Source organism: Pezoporus occidentalis, unplaced genomic scaffold (genome assembly GCF_034315485.1).
Source record: "Pezoporus occidentalis ecotype Australia unplaced genomic scaffold, CSIRO_AGI_Poc_V1 ctg11, whole genome shotgun sequence".
In the NCBI taxonomy this organism is placed as follows: Eukaryota; Metazoa; Chordata; class Aves; order Psittaciformes; family Psittacidae; genus Pezoporus; species Pezoporus occidentalis.
This window is the reverse complement of record NW_026912886.1, coordinates 4,842,635-4,864,516: the sequence shown is the minus strand read 5'-3', so window position 1 is coordinate 4,864,516 and position 21,882 is coordinate 4,842,635. Positions and strand designations below refer to the sequence as shown.

The following is a 21,882-nucleotide window of genomic DNA, read 5'->3' as shown; positions in this document are numbered from 1 at the left end:
AAAGTTCTTTTGGATTCTTTTTGGCATGCAGTGTGGCAGATTTGAAACATCAGTTTATTTAAGTTTAGACAGAATAGTAAGTAATTGCTGCAGGCTAATAACTACAATAAGATTTGAATAATAAAGCATTCATCTGGTTCTTAACTGTAAGTCTAATTAATGGAGTATTTATATGTTACATTCATTTCAGCAGGACATAAAAAATATAATGGTCCGTAATGATTTTTACAATGATACATTAAAAAAATATACAAAATATTATTTTTACCACTGTAAGAAGTTTTATTCTAGAACTGTTCAGTTTATAAATTGTACTTAAAAAGCATTGTATCCCTAGATCGCATTACTAGCAATGGTACAAGGATTGCAGAAAGTGAAAAGCTACAACTGATAAGCTTTAAATAGGTATTACTATAAACTGTTAAATACTTTTAAGTGCTGCATTTTATTCAAGACATCCTTAGTTTATTTTTGAAGTAATGACTGAATTACATGCTTCTCTGTTACAAAGTGTCAGCTATTACCAGAAAATCTGAAGTCCTGTTTATTTTATACAGGAAACATACATAATTTACTAGCTGACAACTGTTTTATATGACATTTCAGTGCTGCTATCTCCCAAGATTAAAGGGGTTAATAGTATACCTCTGTTTTAATGCATGTACACGTTTTGTGAAACTTCTGCACTTAGATTCTGTGTATACTTTTTAGGTAGAATGGCTTTATATAGGATCCTTTTGGATGTACTCCCATAGTTCTTCATGTGTTGGAGTTTTAAATATATCTTCAATATGTACGTAGGACTGAGTGTGGCTTTACACACTCTTAAATCACATAACATTTGAAAAACACCTATAGTATTCTGTACAGGATAATTTACTCACTACATGCACAATAATGATAAATTCTGCTATTTAAATCCCAGCAAAATGACTGAATCCTAATCTCTAGGTGTTAACTGGGAACATACAAAATACTTTTAGTGGAAAACATTATCTAGAGCATCCTTAAATAATCATGGAATTATAATAGTTACGAATCTATTTAGCAGATTCATTAGCAAAAATAAACAGATGTCGATAAAAGTACTGCTGAAAGAAATAGCTATACAATTGTTCCTCTGGGTCATGTCAGACTGATACATAAAAGGTTAGATGAAACATGGCCCTACGGAGCAAGAGATACTGTCTCACAGTGTTATCCTTCTGGCCACTGATGCACCTGCTAGCACTCACGATGCACTGCATGTGTTGTTTCTGTGAGCCAGGTTTCTCAGTAAGCCTATTTTACTCCGTCAGTGAAGCAGAGGGGCTGCCTTCCACGCAGAAGGGCTGTGGCTATTGCAGTGACTACCGCATTCAGAAGCGGCAGGAGAAAACAGCAACGGGTGAAGTTACCAGCACCTAAAACAGCAGGATTACTGTTCTCTCATGCTGATGTTGTATTTGAGCTGGAGTAGGATACTGACTGTCGTTTTGCTATTGTAGAGGAGAAATAAAGCAGAGCTGTAGAATGAATTAGTAGCTAACACCATGATTACTCTTAGCTGTTAGCACAAGTTGTAGGAGGGGCAAGAAAAAGCAGAAAAGGGAAGGAAAAAAAAAAGAAACCTTTCATGCTGCCTAGGGAATACGGTGGAATTTAGAACAGACACTGTTGCGGACTGACAGCATGCCTGATTGCACTTGAGTTGAATCACTGCGAGGCAGACTCGTGTTTGTATTGTACCGTTTTAAAGCTGAAGGAGGAACAGCAGAATAGTAATGGAGTTGTGTACAGTTTTTTCTGCGTAAATGGAAAATACTATGAAGATGGTGGTATGTAATTTGTATTTTATTTTTAAGAAGGATTTAATCCAGGTATGTATCCTCTTTGTATGTTTGCCTCTTGTCTACATATATTTTTATGTTTCCTTTGTTTCCTTTCCTTATTTTAATTCTGGATGTACCTCCCACTGTTAGAGCTAATGCAATGTATTGATGATTTGTAACTGATTTGATTTCTAATGCTATAATGCTGATGAAACTGTCTGGGCTTGTGGATTTAAGAATCAACACTTCATTAAAAAGTAGGGGTTTATTTTGTAATGTTGATAAGTTCACAATGGAAGTTAAGTAAGACAGTATAGTATTTGATTTCACAATGAGTTGGAACATTTTAATTGGTATAAAAAGACAAATATACATATATGCATACATGGTGAAAATATAGTGTTTTGTTTATATCTGCCAGTACTTTTTTCCTAGTCCATGACAGGATTAGTAAAAAACTGAGCTTCGCAGATGCTTATGTATTTCTAGGTCTTGATTAATCTTGAAGATGAACACCCTGCAGCTTTCTTTTGAAGAGACAGCTTGCTTAGAATACATGCTTGATTCTGTTCCTCAGCTAAGCCTACATGTTAGAATACCCTCTCTCATATACCTCCCCCAATCCATGACCTTAAAATAGCATGTAGCTATTTAATACTTTTTTGTCCCTTCTTTTGGGTTCAGAAAGATAGTATTTAAACTTCTGCAATTCCAGAGTAATTGCAAATAGCAATAGCTGAAACCAATTTCTTAATATGAGATTGATGGTTCATTTTGCTTTAAGAGAAATAATTATACAGCTATGAAAATGTGACTGTATTCTTTACCTCTCAACTTTCTTTAGTCACCTAGGACCTATTGCATTTTTTGTCTTAAAATTTGCTTTCAGCTGACTACTGATTGATTGTATGTAATAAGTGAAAAAGAATATAAACTAAGGACAGTAATAGTTGTCTTATAATGGCCATGTCTAGTAAAATGTATTGAAAATATGTAAGCCATCAAAACTAATGCTCATCTGATCTTTCCGCAGTCCTGAAATCTCTTAAAACATTCTGTTGCACTTCTGCTTCGAATGCAGCCCAGTTTTAAGTGGGATTTTTTTTTTTTTTAACACCTTGATACAAAAAGGGTTAATGTCAGTTCCAGCATCTTAATACTGATGTTAACCCTTGGCTGACAGGAATTCTTGTGCCTTAAAAGCAATCACTGATGCAACATTATTTAACTGCTTTCTGATGTGAAAATAAACTTGGATCATGAAGTTGTAGTTATTTTTCACAGAGGAGGTGATAAAGTGCCTTCTTCATGAATGAAGCTGTTGGTGATTATACAGTATAGGTATCTTAATTTAGTGCAGTATACAACCGTGATTTGGCAATTGAAAAGCTAAAGTTACTTGACACATAAGAGTATTGTAAAAATTGGTGCTAATTCTTACTACATAAATCAACACACTGAGAAAAGCATTTAAAGAATTCTGTTGAGTCTAGAAGTATTGAGTGAAAAGTAGTATTTTAGGTTAAAACATCTTTGTCTCATAAATTACTTTAATAAAAGATATGATAGAAATTATGGTTAACTGTCATCTCAAAGGTGTTTCATATAGAATGAAGTCATAATGCAAGACAGATTAGGTTTTTCAGAAGAATTTACACAACCTGAAGAGAGTTTTATAAAGGTTTTCTGTCACTGTACCATTTTCTTGATCCTTTAGTGATGTCATCACAATGTTATCATAATGACTATATATTGCTGTGGAAACACTTAGGGAATCACAGGTGAAGTACTGGGATTCCAGAACAGTTTCAAGGAGGAGAAGACTGATAGCTCAGAATACGTCCAATTCATTGGAATATCAGGGAAGACTGAAAATTCCAAACTTTGTTTTAACTGTAGTGTTGTGAAAATCTGTGAAGAATGAAGTAGTATACTAACTTCTGCCTTGTGAGACCGCTACAGGAAAACAGAAGCTCTGAAGCATAAAAATTCTTTGGCATCTAAGGAGGTTCTTGTACAGGTTTTTTCTCATCTGTGTCATTCAATTAAATTGATAGCTGTAAAAGAGAGATTCTTACTTCTGGGTAGAAATCTAAGTATCACTCCATAGTTGTCAGTAAATTGGAGCAGACAAAGTAGGGATTTTTTTCTTACATAATTTGAATTTAGAATTAGGTTTAACATCTACCATTCTTATCAATGAATGTCATTTCAGGTGTTTAGCAAGCGTGGCTTCTAACTGTGTGTGCCTACTTATCCTAGTGTATGTTGCTTTCACAGTAGTTGTAGTTGTGGTTTGTGCTTGTGGCATTTTTCGAATGTAAATGTCACAGATGATTGCTACCATTTATCGCATGAAAGACTTCTTTATCTAAATCTGTCCATTTCATAGTTTTGTGTTCTAAGAATTTAGTGGAATTATTAGTTTACCACAATTTAGAAAACATTTAAAATGTTTTTGTGGGGAAAGGGTGGAATCCAGAGTGCATGCAGGTGACATTTTGCCCATTTAAAGTTGTTCCCTTAATCTAAGCATTTCACAGATAATTTTTCTAAGTAGTTTAGGAGAAAAACTTCCCTTGCCCACCCCCAACCAAAAAAGTCACAGCTCTCCAAAATAATCTGTGTTATATAGAGTAATATAGTGCAGGCATGATCACAGAGTCCATAGTGGTCCCTTATCAAAGAGGGATCTAATTCAGGGCAGAGAATTGCCCATCCCAAGGCTCAGGCCAGTACAATTAGAGGTTTAAAATTCTATAGCTGGAAAAAAATTGGAGGGGTTCTTTATATATAGTTTAGAGATTCCTTGAAGTTGCTGGAAAGTTTGAAATGTTAAAATTGTATGAGACTTTGAATATACACGCAGTCTACATATATCCTCTGCATATGTGTTATGCTTTGGTGTGCATTAAATTATTTGTGCTCTCAGAGTATAATGCTCTGAAGAAAACGGTTGAAAACAGATAAAGTTAAGGACAGAACTAAAATTTGGTCAAATGCATGTTGATACTTCCTATTTTTAAAGGCATTAAATAGGTTCTAATTATTCTGTACTCTGTACAGGATTTTTTTTGTATATTTATGGTAATCTGACATAGTAGCATGCATGTAACAGACTAACTCGTATTAGAAGACAATATGCCTGCTACTGACTTAGTAATACAATTATCCCTATGTTGTCAGCAAATAACTTTTCCATCTCCAGGTTTTCCATTCCTTTTGTAATCTGCATTTATATAGGGATGGACTGTTAAGTGGAATTATCTCTATTTCAGCAGCTTTTGGACTGACTAAACATAAGTTTATATAGGACAGCATAAATCATATACACAGCTGTAAAGTGAGGGAAAAGGACTCTCAGGTTCATTGTTGCCACCTTCTTTATATACTACAGTCTCTTTTTTTCCTCATTAAAAATATGAGGAAACAGAAACTTTAAGGAAAAAAAAGGCTAGTACACTTAGTCAAATAATACTGAAACTGTGTTCCAAATCATCTGCAGTCTCTTAACCCTTAGGTATATAGTCAACTGCACTATACTAAGCTGCTCCCCAAAGGGAGCACATTTCAACTTAGGAATCATTACAATAGGTTTTTACATTTGTGTATCAATCTACTATATTTGGAAAAATTTTTTTTTTTTTTTTTTAGTTCTAATTAAGGCCATTGTACTTTAAGGACAATTGCTTCGAATATTATTTTAATATTTGTAAGTATAAATAACATTCTACACATTTGATTCTAAAGAAATAGTGTTCCAAATGTCAACGATTTTATTTGTAGTTCATAAATAAGTGGTTGACTGCTTTTCCCTCACAGTTGTAGTAACAAGACTTCTCAGAGAAATGCAAATAGAATCATAGAATAGTTAGGGTTGGAAAGGACCTTAAGATCATCTAGTTCCACCCCCCCTGCCATGGGCAAGGTAACCTCCCACTAAACCATGTTACCCAAGGACAAAGTCAGTTTTAAGTATGTGCAACTTGCTTCTATTGTTATCTTTAAACTTGATTAAGTTGTATGCTGGAAGAAGAGTAAGTCAAGTAGCAGCTATGACTGACTGCCTTGTAGTATAACTGTTAAATATTCAGATTGGATTCCACAGTGTACTTAATTGAACATATGTGCAAGCTCTTCAGGACAGATAGAAAATAAAGAGATGGTAGTCTCTTTAGACTTGCATTTGGAAAAGTAGCTTGCCAGTTAGTAGTATTGGTAACACTCCCTGTAAATAGTGAGGCAATATGTTTAGTGGTGGTTAGATATACAGTAATAGTAGGATCCATAAAGAAAATATCACCAGGTAATTAAGCAGATAGAGTGACCTGTCCATATGATACTGACAGACAATAGGAATAGCTTTTTGTCAAAAGAGAGTGCTGATAGCGCTCCATGCCCTCATGTGAATGTGGGAGGAGATGATAGAATAGGGCTAAATTCTGCTGGTAAAAACCTAAGGAATTTCTGGAACAAAGAGTAATCCCAAAAGAGAAAGTGGAACTCTTTTCTTGCTGTTGTCCCTTTGTTTGCTAGGGTCTGCAGGCAGGTCATCTATGTATTAGAAGCAGTATCTCAAGGTAAGATGATAAATATCACTTTACCTGTAGAGACTCACCAATAACACAGATTTAAAACATTAGTGTTCAATAATGTCCAGAAAAACTGACAATTTAAAGGAGCATATAATTGTTCCAAATTAATTCTGTATTAAGTCATCTGAGAAGTTTGTCAGTATAATGCTACTGTTACAGCAAGCTAATGAAGCAGTCTGGAGTATACAGTTATACTGTCTGAAAAGGAGCTTAGGCTTTGCCCAGCAGACATGCGCTAATGGTAAGTACAGTTATGTCAGGATAACCCTATTCCCAGGTGAATGTAAGACTTGTGGAAGACCATACTTGAGAAATCTGTAGATGTGAATTCTAGCTGTTCTGTTATTTATTCCTTATGTTCCTGATAGTAAGAGAACATCTCTTAGCCTCAGTTTCTGTGTCTGTGAAGTGTATTAGAATCATAGAAGAGTTCAGGTTGGGAAGGGCCTTAAGATCACCTAGTTCCAGCACCCCTGCCATGGGCAGGTACACCTCACACTAAACCATGTCACCCAAGGCTTTGTCCAGCCTGGCCTTGAACACTGCCAGGGATGGAGCATTCACAGCTTCCTTGGGCAACCTGTTCCAGTGCCTCACCACCCTTACAGTAAAGAATTTCTTCCTTATATCCAATCTAAACTTCCCCTGTTCAAGTTTTAACCCATTACCCCTTGTCCTGTCACTACAGTCCCTAATGAAGAGTCCCTCCCCAGCATCCCTATAGGCCCCCTTCAGATACTGGAAGGGTGCTACGAGGTCTCCACACAGCCTTCTCTTCTCCAGGCTGAACAGTCCCAATTTTCTCAGCCTATCTTCATACAGGAGGTGCATTGTTTGCATTTAGTTTGCCATGTGTGATTTATTAATTTCTGTGAAGCATTTTGCATACCACAGATAGGTAGGTGGTAGTGACTACTTTGGCAGTAATGCAGAATGGTATTGCTGCAGAAAAAGACTTTCTGGGTTTGTTCTATTTTTCCCTACCATCTTGATGTTGCAAAGACAAACTGCTGTATGCCTTTTTATAGAGGGAGACTGCACTTTAGTCTCATCTTCTTCCCTGTCTGCCTCCTTCCAATGTGCACAGGTCTCTTGTAGTTGACAGATAATGTAAAGGTTAAGCAGGGCTATGGCTCTGCGTGTTTTTCACTTTTTTTTGATGGGACAGTCTGCATCCATAAAGCTACTTCTGAATAGAGAGGGTTGTTCTGCTTCATTTACTAGGATATGAACAGAAGGTCTGCAGTGATCTATTTTTTTTTTAAATACTGAAATTATATTTTTAAGATGATTCTGTTTTCTCTCTTTATAAAAATAGAAGTCTGAGTTTATTAAAATGAAAAATTAAATCATGAATCTATGAGAATCCTGTATTCAGACATTTAACTGAAATACACTGCTTGCATTATCATATTTAACCCAGCCCACTCCACCCCCCTTCTACCTGACACATTAGTTTTAGACTTGGGAATAAAATCCTTTAGACATGATGCTTCCAACTGACAAGTTTTATTTTGGCAATCCTTGTTGTCAACAGTATCCTTGAAATCAATCCAAATTACCTGTTCACCATCAAGCTGATTCTCAAAGGTCTATATTCAGACTTGCTATGGGTAAAAATTTGAAGGAAGTGTTACTGTGTCCTTTCTTTACAGAAGGAACCCATTAAAAGTTCATTTTATTTCTAATCTCACAGTCCTTAACATCTTCCAGTTTCCTGCCTTGTAACTATCCAGCAGAAAGTCTACACTGCTGTAGCAGTTCAGCTCAATTACTTATGCTTAAAATGGGTTAATCCATCTGTGTTCAACTTTACCATATAAATTAATTTAAGTCAATAAACAAGCAAGGCGAACATAAAAAATGGGGTCATGGTAGTTTATTGGGAGACCTGGATAAAACCAGAAAAATCACTGAATCACAACTTGCAGCTCATTCAGATAACTGATTTAGTCCTATGTGTTTCTCAATAGACTGTTCCCTATTTCCTAGAGTTTTAACCTACACTAATTTAAAATGGTGAGAACCACCCTATGCAAATCATTTACAAAAAGAAATGGATGAGAACTGTAATGACTCAAACTTCATTCCATGTGTAGATATACAATTTTCTAAAATGAGTATTTGATGAAGCAATGGTAGGCTGCAAACTGATGAACAGATCATGACTAATATAGCTGAGATGGAATGGAACTCGCATGAGAGAAATTAAATCTGCTCCATTTAGCAGGTGTCTGCGTTTGTAACAGTAGAACTTTTAATTTACTACAGCATTGTCAGAAACTGGGTTTAAATAAATTGAGTACTGAATTTGCAGCTCTCTATAATATTTTCAGTTATCTTTGATACAAAGCATAGGTTAGACATTGGATAAAAAAACATATTGTTGACTATGAAATCGAGATTCTTCTACAGAGAAGAATTAAACCTTTTTTTAAAATTAATGGAAATATTCCAGATTCAAATGATAACTTCATTAATTGTTAATGTTTTGTAGGCTAAGCCAGTAAAAAGCCTTCTAGCTTGGTTATGCATTGGTGATTTGAAGTCTTCTAAATTACAAGAATGTCCAAGTCATCTGCGTGAAGTTTAAGCTGTGGTTGTGTGCGCAGAGGAGCCGGGCAGTCACACTTCAAATCTTCTTCAATAAATGGTTATGAACATGCAGTGTAATAGCTGAATGATTAACAAGTGTTTCTACATCTAGAAACACGCCTTTGATACTGAAAAATGTCCCAGGATGGTTCCTTCCTCTATTAATAATATTTGTAAACAAGGCAGCATTGGCTCCAGTTAGAACTTTGTAATATTCTGAGAAATGCTGTTTGCTTGCCTTGAAAATTGCATTCAGTCTCACTGAGCGTTCTTTTGCTTCCAAAGATTGCTTTCTCTTAATTCACTCAGTGTTCTGACTTCAGGCATAAGCCTGGAAGCAAAACAAGTCACAAGAGCTATGCTGATATGTTAAAAATGCGATTCATGTTCCACAGGTATTTCACTTTTTTATAAAATAACAGGCAGCAACTTTGGGAAGGATGGAGACTGTTGCCTATGCTTGTTCTGCTTCCTCTTGGCTGCATCCCAATTTTGTTATAACTGGGAAAGAAATGAATCTATTTACGTCCTCTCTTCCATGATTCCAGAAGTCATCCAGGCTTTTACCAGTTTTGCTTGGATTCTTTTCAACATAGTGCATTTTGCTGCTGCAGTATGAATCAGTAGTTAATGTTTATTATTGACCATAAGTATGATAGTAAGCTCAGTGAAGAAAAAATGCGTAATGAAAAGACGAGATCTTGAGGTGGTTGAGCAGGCCATAATGTTTCATATGGTGCCATGCTGTTTGCGTATGGGGAAGGCAGTTCTTACCCTTTACTCTGAAGACACTACAGAGCAAATTTTAACCTCTCATATACTGTGGATCTGAATAAACTTGTTATTTTGCCAAAGAATTTTTAACTAATTTAGGAATGGCCATTTTAAGAACTAATTCTTGGATTTTTCTGAGCTATTTGTCTCATTTTTATTCTACAGCTATGAGACTGGGAGGTGAATGATATGCTATACAAAAAAAGTACATTTATATATTTAAAATGCATTGACTACATTTCTATGGAATGCAAGCTTTTATGTTATGGAATAGAAGCTTCCACATACCTCATGAAATCTTTTCTTCTTCCATATTTTAGACGAAATTGCTTTCTTGTAGTGCCACCTATTTTTGTGCTGAAACTAACAAATCATATCTGTTCTCCCTCTTGCTTTCATTTTTTGTGGTTTTGTGATTTCCTTTTGTTTTTTTTTTCTGTGAGCTTAATAGTGTAAAACTTGGTAAGCTTGATGAGAATGTTCCATCAGTTGTCATTATGGTTTTCTGTTAATTCTTAAAGAAGAGAAACTAAGAAGGTGTGCCCACTTGAAATCCTGGCTTACCGTCACATGTGTTAAAATCCCCTATAAAAAGAAAGCATCTACTTTGCAAACCGTAGTCATATGCATAATTCTATTTCAAGATAGAGTAGTACTTCATGAATACAATATTGATTTTTATCAGAATCCCACCTTGCTCCAGAAGATGAACCAAGAGACACTTGAAAAATTCTATTTTACTAGCTTGTAGCAAGTCATTCCCCAGTCAGTTTTTTGACCACTGCTGTGCGTCATATGGATCTAAGTTGAAATGTCATTACCCTGAAGAAAAAGCAGATAGCATTAATAACAGATATCTCAGTTAAAAGTTGGAGAATTGAACTGGACAAAGAAGCCTGTGAATACCTATAGCTTATTCATTTATGTTAAAAATATTTGCTTAAACCTGCTTTCAGCTTCAATTGTTTATGAAAAATTCTATTCACACAATTATGGGGAAAGTATAACTAAATACTTAAGTCCTCTGTGTTTCAGTTGTTACCCCATTAAACCAACACTGGTATTATTGAATGATAAGTTTGCCTGGCAGCCATTGTAATGTCATTCCCTCCTTTCTAGACACTTCAAGAACCCATGTGCGACAGAGTGAGATTTCGCAAGATGTACAAAACCCCTCCAGGATTTGGTTTCAAACAAGCAGATTTTTAATTTTTTTTTTTTTTCTGTCAAATGATGCCAGAGCATCAGAGCACTTTATAGTCTCTGTGGATGAAATATTTCCTGATGATCCTGTTGGAGATACAAACACTTGTCTGGATCAAAAATTGTGGTTTATGGAAACAGCCTAATACAAATTACACTCCATGGTTTCTGCTCTCTTAAAAAACCTGATCTCGTCTTACATATATAAGCTTTGCAAAGGAATGTTTACAAAGAAATCGGGAAATAGTACAAAAAGGAAAGAGAGTTGTCAAAGCAAAAAGGAACAAGACTTAACTCAGATTGGGCAAACAAAGAATCCAAAATTTTCAAATACTTTAAAGAGCACTGTGAAAAAGATTGCCAAGTGTCCATCTGCTCGCAACTTGTCAACTGAAGAAGAGGAAAGTAATAGAGAATTTTCACTTTCTCCAACATTCAGTTACAGAGTTGCTATTGCTAATGGACTGCAAAAGCATATTTTTGTAAGAAACAGTAATAATGAAGATATAGTTCAAGATCTGTCTTCAAATGATAGTTCATATTCTGAGTCACTAAGTGAAGGAAAAAGTAGCAGCAAGAAAAACGAATACTTATCACACACAATGCCTGTGAGACGCAACAGAAAAAGCTTAAGCAGCCTGGCACCATCTGATGGAAGTTCAGATGGAGAGCGCACTTTACACACACTGAAGCTGGGAGCTTTACGAAAACTGAGGAAATGGAAGAAGAGTCAAGAATGTGTCTCATCTGACTCAGAATTAAGTACATGGAAGAAAACATGGGGTTTAAGAAGTAAATCTCTAGACAGAACTGGCCGTCACCAGAAATCAAATACTTTTGAACCTGGCTTTAGTTCAACAAGCTGTATTAGCCAAACCCATGATGTTATGGAAATGATCTTTAAAGAGCTTCAGGGAATAAGTCAAATTGAAACAGAACTGTCTGAATTAAGAGGGCATGTTAATGCTCTGAAACAATCAATTGATGAAATTTCAAGTAGTGTAGAAGTTGTACAAAATGAAATTGAACAATTGCGAACTGGATTTGTACAGTCCAGAAGAGAAACTCGGGACATACATGACTACATTAAGCAGGTGGGCCATCCAGGAAACAAAGCAAGTCTTAGGTTTCTAAATGTGCCTGAAGAGAGGCTTGAAAAAACTGAAAGCATAGTTTACAGAATATTAATAGGTAAAATGGGGTTCTCAGAGGCACAAAGCACTATTAAAATTGAGTTTGCCCAAAGACTGGGGCAACAAAGGGACTGTCCAAATGCAAAGCCAAGACCCATTCTTGTTTACTTTGAGTCCTCACAACAAAGAGATTTGATTTTAAAAAAGTCATATAAACTTAAAGGAACTGGCATTGGAATTTCTACAGACATATTTTCCCATGACATAAAAGACAGAAAGGAAAGAGGATTACCTTCCTCTCAGACATATGAGAGCATGGATATGAAACTTCTAACTGTGGATACAAAAACTAAAATGCATGACTGGGAGTCACCTGACAGTGATAAAGACTTGGAATCAGATATAAATAAGAACAGTTATGCAAGGATATCCAAATCCGCATTTCAAATAAAAACGAGCACTACAAAGGGGAGTATTGAGTCCCCAGATACTAAAGACCTTAATAGAACGGTTGACAATAACACCTTTTCAAACAGAAGAAATTATGACAGTCAGTCACCAGAATTTGACAACATGGAAAAAGAGTCAAAGACCTATTATTCAGACATGACTCCTCTATGGCATTTACACAATGATTTTGTGACACCAAAACTTAGCCGTTCAGACTCAGATTTCTCAAAATTGTGTCAGTCTTACTCTGAGGATTTTTCAGAAAATCAGTATTTTAGCAGAACAAATGGCAGTTCATTATTGTCTTCCTCTGATCGAGAACTCTGGCAGAGAAGGCAAGATGATTCTACAAACTGGTATGGCAGTTCTCAGGAGCAGACTTTTGTCCAAGATATGCAACAGTATCCAGACCAAAATGAAGTGGGAAATGTAGAAACTGTTGACAGTGGTCTAAGCAATGGAATATGTGCAACGGGAGACAGAAGCCACTATAGTGATTCTCAGCTTGCTTTACATGATGATCTTTCCCCATGGAAAGACTGGAATCAGTTGGAACAAGGGGCAAATTTGGGCCTAGACTCATCTGCACAGGAAGTTTTTGTGTATGATATGAGCAGCCCTTCAGATCAGCAGACAGATTTTGGAAAGTGCCAAAATTCTGACCTCCAGTATGATACTGAAAGCTATGATTTTACTCTTGATGGTACTTCTCCATCATGTCCAGGCCTTGACAGCGAATCACAAAGTCAGTGGACTGCTCAATATGATGATTATCAGGAAACAAATTCCATCTCTTCTTATCAGAATCAAAACAGATTGCCTATGATGTACCGAAGTCAGAGTGAACTACAAAGTGATGACTCGGAAGGAACAGCTCCTAAATCATGGCATAGCCGATTAAGCATAGATCTTTCTGATAAGACTTTCAGCTTTCCTAAATTTGGATCTACACTTCAGCGAGCTAAGTCAGCTTTAGAAGTAGTCTGGAATAAAAGTACACAAAGTTTAAGTGGGTATGAAGACAGTGGATCATCTTTCATGGGAAGGTTTAGAACTTTATCTCAATCTACTGCAAATGAATCGAGTACAACACTCGACTCTGATGTTTATGCTGAGCCTTATTGCTACAAAGCAGGGTATGGGGAAGACTTAATTGAACCACCTGGTGAGAATGAAACAGACTATGTAGAAGTAATGGAACAAGTCCTTGCTAAACTAGAAAATAGAACTAACAGTAGTGAAACTAGTGAGCAGGTCCAAGAATACGAACCGGAGCAGCCTTCGTATGATACGCCATATGTAGTACTACCAGGGGAGCAGTATGACACACTGTTTGAGAGTGTGGTCAGTGAAGAGATATTGGAAGTTGAAAATGACATGGCTGCTGACATAGAAGTACGGGAAGATGAAAATCAGAATGTCCCAGAGATAGTTACCGAAGTGCCAAAGAAAAAAAGGATACGACCATCATTTAAGGAAGCAGCTTTAAAAGCATACAAGAAACAAATGAGTGATTTGGAAGAGAAGATCCTTGCTGGAGGTAATAGTGTTTTATTATTGTCTTTTAAGTAATTATTCTCGCTAGAGTTGGACATTAATTTCTGGATGGTACTTGGTTCTGCTTTTGTTGAATTTGGTGACAAAAATTCTGCTTACTTCTGGTTTTGTTCATAGGGTGAACTAGTTCCCTGGAAGTTCAGAGCCTAAAATTTTACAAGTTTGTTTTGAAGGAATTTTCTGAACATGTTTTGGAAGCAGTTATGTTGCTTTGAATTTCAGTATCTTGAAAATTAAATTTTATCAGATTTCTGTCCTACAAAAAGAACTAAATGGTACACTGTTCTTGTTTTCCTTATAGTTTTATCATTGTATTCACAGGAGTAATCCTGACTGTTCAGATAGTACAGTGCTTTAACAGTTTTCAAGGCATGGTTTGTTCTATATTCATTCTGGTGAGCAGTGTTCTGCATCCTGTATGTAACCTATAACTTAAGTACTTGTGAGAGTGCAAATCTAAACTGGTTTTAATTCTGTTCCTAGCTGTACTCCTAGTAAGCCCTCAAAGACTAAGTAGTCAGTCCCCAAGAAAGGGAGAAGGGTGTGGAGGAAAAAGAAGTGTAAATGGTAGCAGTAGTATGAAGGGGTGGCAGAAAAGAGCTTAAATCACAGAAGGTGTTGATACAGATTTGTTCATTATCTTCTGTGCTAACAGACTTCAAAACAGACAGTCATATATATTACTTGTAATATCTCTAGTAATACACAAATATGGGGACTTTCAATATTAACGTACACTATAATGCAATTTACAGTGCACATGCTATAATGTATGTGCATTTTACTGGGAGCATGTAATTACCGTAGCTAGCCAGTTGTTAATTGTCACCTTGACTGAATCTTTTCTTTCTTTATCTGCCTTCAACAAAATAATCACCCAATACATTAATTCTAAAGATGAAAAATTGTGCCTTTAGTCAGAGATTGTGTTTAGTAGTAATGAGCATCCAAAGCTTGAGCTACTTTAAAATCTGTTTTGTACATAGACTGCTTTTAAAATAAACATTTAGCCAAGTTGAATGTATGTTACACAAGCAATTAAATACTGCTAATACGAAAGTTTATTTGAAATTCTATTTCCACATTTAAATAATCACACTAGATTGTGGGTTTCCTTTTTGCAGATATTTTCTACAGTACTGTGTTAGACACCAGATGGTGTATGTAGAAAGAGACAGCTAGCAATAGTATTTCCATGATCTTTTCATGATTTTGAGGTATGGGACGGGGGTGTACAGTCATTTTAGCCAGTTGTTATTGTACAATAGGAATATAGAGGTATGAGGATGTAATTCAAGAACGCACACAGGGAACACCCAAAATAGTGAAATGCAAATTGTTTCCACTATTTAAAGTCTGTGCATTTGTATACATTATTAGATAACACACTGTTATTTATTATTAGATAATAGGTTGTTAGAAAACAAGAGCTAACTTCAGTGTTACATTTCATGCAGTCGGTTCTATGAATTATGAATTAAATGAATTTGCTCTTTTAGCACAGCAGGTGAAAGGCCTCTTTCAGTCTCTTAGTCTACTGACATTTTTTTGTTCTGAATTACCGAATCATTTCTTATACTACATTTACAGAGAAGCCAACTGACATCAAGGCTAGTTTATGAAAATGAGTTACAAAGCATACAGAATGTATGCTTTGTAGCCTCTCGGTTTTCACAATCTGCCTCCTTTTCTTTGCCTGTGGGTTCATGTGCAGACAGTACTTTTAATTTCAGTAAATAGTATTTTGGGGTGTGGTTTTTTTTTCTTTTTTTTTTTTTTACTATTTGCAGAAGCAGTAATAACTTTAAAGAGTGACTAATAGCTGATCTAGGATTTACTTGACTTTTATGAATTGGTTGGCCCCTGTAAGTGATTGACAGTCAAGTTCTGATTTATTGTTTGTGGATGAAAAAATGCTACTTGTGGAGTAAGTTCCTGGAATGAATCTTCGTTATATAACCAAAATATAATCTATTGTTTAATTAATTGTTTCATATCTCCATGTAAGCAGGAGCTGGTAGACAGCAATCTGGCTAACCAGAGATACAGCCAGATAGTAACAGTAGTGTTGTTTCTCCAATTTAATGCAAAAAATACCAAGGTTTAGAATGGTGTTATTTTCATTCTAATAACATAGGAGGTAAGGTCATTGAAACTTTGGTTGATAAATAATTTATTATGCATGAGAGCCCCATCAGGTAGTTCTCTTCTCTGTATCTAGCTGGAGAGAAAAAAAATATACTGTGGGTTTATTTCTAATGTATTATTTATTACAGCATAGTTTCAGATACACAGTGGCATGAAAGTAATAGGGTATATGGATGAGAGGAGATGTGAGCAGTACATGGGTAATCTTCAGATTTAAAGATCTTTAAGGACATAGGGGCATTGTGATGATGCATGGAAGGCTTGATGGCTTTTTAGAAAAATATCAGTGAAATGCTAGCCAGTGGTTTACTTCTTTTTACAGTGTAATCAAGAGCAGCTCTTTAACTTATTCTTACAGTCCTCACTTGTTATTTTCTAGCATTCTATTTCCCTAGTGACTTCTTTCATTACATCTCTGTCTTGCTGTCTTTTATAAGTGCCTTAGAATAACCATAATTGTCTCTCCTGGTGAAGTTATCACTCTGGACAAGCTTCCAGAATTGCATGCATTCTTCTGAGTTGCTGTTACTATTAATAGACTCTTTCTATGCATGGTAATTTATGAACAATAGCTTCTTGATCTAGTTGATGAAGATCTCACTGATTGATTGGTGACTGGTCAGATTCTAAGAAGCCTTTGGTCTGAGTTTTCTGCTTACATTGCTTATGGTGCTAAGATGTGTGAACTCATCTTACTCTATATGTACATAGAGTAGCAAGCCAGATTACACAGGCCAGGGATGGGAGCTGCCTTTTTAACAGTGGATGAGAGTGGGGGTTCTATTGTTTTATAGGAAGGAGCTGTATTATGTTTAGTGGTGCTTGGCTTAAGAACAGAACTTGGAGAACAGTATAAAGACAACTTTATTTTGTATATGCCTGAAGGAGAAAATGCGATGCTAAGATCTGAAACCAGAGGAACCAGTAATGTACTTGCCTTATAGTGTGATCATCATTTGGTTCCACATTAAGAAAAGCTGTCAGCAAAATAAGTATATTATTAATGCAAATTTCAAACTCTGTCTATTCAAACTATGTCTTTTGAAACAAGTATATATTTTCTTATTTTGACAGCTTTTCTAGCCTTTTTATAATAGCTATTTGCTTGAAATGCCAGAGTCAGCTGTATTTGCCCAGAGACTATAGGCTTTAGAAGTTAATTTAAACTTGTCTTGTGGTACTCAGGCTTTTGTTTCCTTTATATCTTACCTCCATCATGTTTGATTTTGGTACACTTGTAGAGGTTTACGGTTACTAGTAACTAATAACTATAGTTAATAGTATTGTGCCAGTATTGTTGTGTGACTATGTGTCTTGGATTTGGATTTAAAAAATCAGTACTGTGGCCCAGATGAAAACCAATTGATCTGGTATTGTTTAGTAAATGAATCGGTCATTTTATAGCTATTCAGGTGGAAACAGGATAAATCATAAAATCATACAACGGTTAGGGTTGAAAAGGACCTTAAGATCATCCAGTTCCAACCCCCCTGCCATGGGCAGGGACACCTCACACTAAACCATGTCACCCAAGGCTTTGTCCAGCCTGGCCTTGAACACTGCCAGGGATGGAGCATTCACAGCTTCCTTGGGCAACCTGTTCCAGTGCCTCACCACCCTTACAGTAAAGAATTTCTTCCATGTATCCAATCTCAACTTCTCCTGTTTAAGTTTTAACCTGTCACCCCTTGTCCTGTCACTGCAGTCCCTAATGAAGAGTCCCTCCCCAGCATCCTTATAGGCCCCCTTCAGATACCGGAAGGGTGCTACGAGGTCTCCACACAGCCTTCTCTTCTCCAGGCTGAACAGCCCTGGTTAACCATTACCTTGGTTACAGAAACTGCATATTGGTTGGTCGTGACTGTAATGGAGAAATAAGAAGCTTGTTAAAAGATAAATTGCTTTTAAGTATTAAAGCTTTTTCCTATAGTCTACATTAGCTCTGTTGGGAAGCTGACTCTAAGAATGGACTACTGTTGGTAGAAAGAGAAACAAAAAGTAAAGTTATATCTAATTTTATTTTTTAATTGCTTGAGATGATCCTCACCCTCTAGTCAACCCTGATAAGGCCACATCTAGACTTATGGACTCCTTAGTGTAAGACAAACAAGGAGCTACTGCAGAGTGTCCAGCACTCTTACGAGAGGTGAGAGTTGGGCCTGTTTAATCTGGGGAAGAGAAGACGGAGAGAGATCCCATGAATGCATATAAATATCTCAAAGGCAAGTGCCAGGAGGATGGTGCCAGACTTTTCAGTGGTGCACAGCAGCAGGATGAGGAGCAGTGCTCATAAACTAAAGCACAAGACGTTTCACTGCAACATGAGGAAGAACTTTATTTTGAGGGTGGCAGATCCCTGCAACAGGCTACGGAGGGAGGGTGTGGTTTCTTCTTCCCTGGAGACATCCAAAACCTGCCTGGACACGTTCCTGTGTAACCTGCTGTAGGTGGCCCTGTCTTGGTGGGTGGGGTAGACCAGATGATCTCCAGAGGTCCCTTCCAACCCTAATGATGCTGTGGACTATGTTGACTGATTAAAATAGTGTGAATTGTGTTCAAGTTTGCAGGATTTTTCCTTTAAAGTGCCTTCTCAGGATGTTGGTGCAGATTTGGTAAGGGAAGGATGTCTAGTCAGATGGCAGAATTCTAGTTTAATGTGTAAAATACTACAGGAATTAATAAAAGTAGAATGTGTATATTTTCATGTATTATATCAAGCTGAGCTTCTAATTCCTTCACTGCCCAGTAGTAACAGCTAATTCCAGTCCTGTTTGTACAGGAACATGTTCATATATGTGAATTCAAAAACATTTTCATATACAACCTCTGTATAAGATTAGATCCTTTCCCCTTTTTAATCAGCCTGCTTTTGTCATGACAAAAGTAACAGTCATTTTGGGGGAATTCTTTGAAATCTGTAAAACTGCTCTGTTGCCATTGCTACGTTATTCCTACAAGTATTTTGTTGTTTAAAAATTAAGTACAAACTTAAGTTGAAATTTAAGTTATCCTTTCATGAATAATGGCATAGTAGCACTATTGAAAGCTTAGGTTAATTAAATCTAAACAATCTATCTTGACCTAATGCAGCTTTGATACAGCTTTAAACACTTTTAGTTAAAAAGTTGACAGCAATACCAAGCCCCAGAATTTTCTATTGTGTTTCAAAATATTGAAACCAAAGGATTCAGTTATACAAGGTTTTGTTTGTATGCTACCATATCCCGAATTGTTTGTTTGTTGTTGGGGATTATTTTCTTTTGTTTTTGTTTTTTTAAACCTGGAGTGACAAAAGACTTCCTTGACATAAGGGCTGACTGTGCATGTTGTGTGGCTCATACAGTTGATCTGCAATGTTTTGGGGGTTTGTTTTTTTAATACAGTTTCACCCAGTGCGTGAGATATAAAGAGCTCGATTTGGGGACATATTACTTTTCAACAAACGTTGACTCTTCCGTTGCTCTTCATATGTAAATAATGTAAACAAGTAGATTACAGACCCGGTATGTCTCTGTAAATTCCTTTCTATATTCATGTCAGAAGATGGTGACAATGGAACAGATGTATTGTGTAACCAGGCTGGGAAAGAAACAAATACCCTTGCCATACACTTGACTAGATGTTTGGTACTGAGGAAACAAATCTGCTGCAAGTTACTGTATCTGTTTTGGTGCTGTATGGGAGGTGTCAGCGAACTACAAAATTTAATAACACAGTTTTTTCCAACTGCCTCTTCTTTTTTTCTTTCCTAAATTCATGTTTGTGCCTGCCTTTTGGTCAGGTAAACAAAATGATGGATACCTTTTTCTTTGTAGGGTAAGAGTCTGAAGTAGGGGGAAACTAAATACATTTTCAGATGATGTGGGTAGGAATTGATAAATACAGTAATTGATAAATACAATTTATTCCTTAATGTGCTTAATTAAAATTCTAGGATATAATTTTTCACATATATATGTGTGTGTGCTCACTCTGGAAATCTCCCAGTAATATTACAGAAAATAAAATAGTTCTAAAAAATTAACAACTCCATTAATTCAGTCGAGATGTTGCAAATGAATCAATATTTGATTTGACTGAGTATCTCTTGCATATGCTTGTGTTTCTTGTACTCAAGAGTCTATGCAGTTTTATTTTCTTGCCACTGGTTTTACTGTAGTGTCAGGTGTAAGTCTTTATACCCTTCCCTTCTTGCTTCTCTTCTGTCCTTTGGGGAAAAGGAATTTTAGAGATTTACGACAGTGAATGCCAGTCTGTTCATCTTGAGATTAATAGAATTGTAGAAAAGTTGCTTTAGAAAAAAATATGTGAGGAAATCTAATCAGTTAATTATAAAGATGATACATCTGTCTTTTTTCTGAGAAGGAAGAGGAAGTACTTACATTCACCACTTACTGTAAACTTAGGACTCCATGCAGGATTGCTACTATATGTTCAGTCTGTCAAAAGAGGTATTAGTGTAAGGGAAATTAATACTGAGAATAGTGATCATCATCTTAGAGACCATTCAAATAAAAGCAAACCCTGATTAATAAGAAGCTATGGTTTTTTTCCAAGACCTGTTAAAAAAAGTAATCCATGATTTAGCAATCTTAAGTGATTAAAAACCTGGTTAGTATGTCTTTTACAATACATAATAGTGTTCTTATGGCTGATTGCCTTTTAATTCTGTAGTTACAGCCTTTATGTTTATAAAAAAAATAAATCTTAGGACTGCAGGATAGTAACCAAATAAATTGAAGATCAGCAGTTTAATTTAGCATAGTAATACTCGCTGAGTCGGTGTTCATTACATCAGGAAAACGTTCGTCACAAATACACCATGTGTAACAGTCTGAGAATCCAAAAAAAATCTATTGCTAGCACTTTTTCTTTAATCAGAAAAAAAAATCCAAAATCAAACCAAAAAACTCCAACAAAACACACATAACTACCAAACCTCCCATCCTCTCCCATCCTTCCTGCCCCTGACAAAAAAATCCCCAAATAAAAAATCCTTCCATATCCAGTATCTTTAATCAATAAGGTTTAGCAAAAATAATCCAGATTTTGACTATTAAAAACAAACAAACAAAAAAACCAAACCACCTCAAAACACTTCTGTTTCAAGAATTAATTCCTTTATTAGGAAAAGTAATTCGTTAAAACTGCTGGTTTCTTTCAGAAAAGAAGGTCTGTACCCCTCCTTACCAGAACAGAAAACTGCCTAACACAGTTTTCACTGACTTCAGAAATAATTGATTAATTGATTGAGAGTAGATGATAAATATTTATGCAATTTGCCTGCTCCTTTTGTGTTTAAATGAATTTAAAATAAATTTGCTAGAGCTAAGAGGAAACCTGAGTGTAAATGTCAGTTCCAAGGACTTATTTCTACTGGTTCTGCTGTTGAAATGGATGCAAATCAATATTCTATCACCAAGACTAAGATAGGTTTTTCATCTTTATTTCTAAAACATTTAAGCCTTTCCTTTAGATTATCATGTTTTAGAAGCAGAAATAACACTGCATCATTTTATAATGCAGCTTCAGGATAAAAGAAATTTTATTAAAGTAACTGGCTGAAAAATATCTAGATGTGCACTTAAAAAATGTCCTGGCTTGGAAAACATGAGT

At 35.9% G+C, this 21,882-nt stretch overlaps 1 protein-coding gene across 4 annotated transcripts in view; it reads left to right on the top strand.

Annotated features, from left to right (window-relative positions):
• Positions 1–1,072: 1,072 nt before the first annotated feature.
• The window catches only part of UNC13C (unc-13 homolog C), a 146,793-nt gene continuing 125,983 nt past the window's right edge, over positions 1,073–21,882 (top strand). For 2 of the 4 annotated variants that reach the window (XM_062628072.1, XM_062628065.1), the window contains exons 1-2: positions 1,073–1,859; positions 10,895–14,101. In XM_062628072.1, coding sequence (XP_062484056.1) covers positions 11,140–14,101 — 2,962 coding nt within the window. In that variant the 5' untranslated portion in view covers positions 1,073–1,859; positions 10,895–11,139. The remainder of the gene's footprint in view (positions 1,860–10,894; positions 14,102–21,882) is intronic. The other 2 variants (XM_062628087.1, XM_062628080.1) reach the window with 1 other exon arrangement.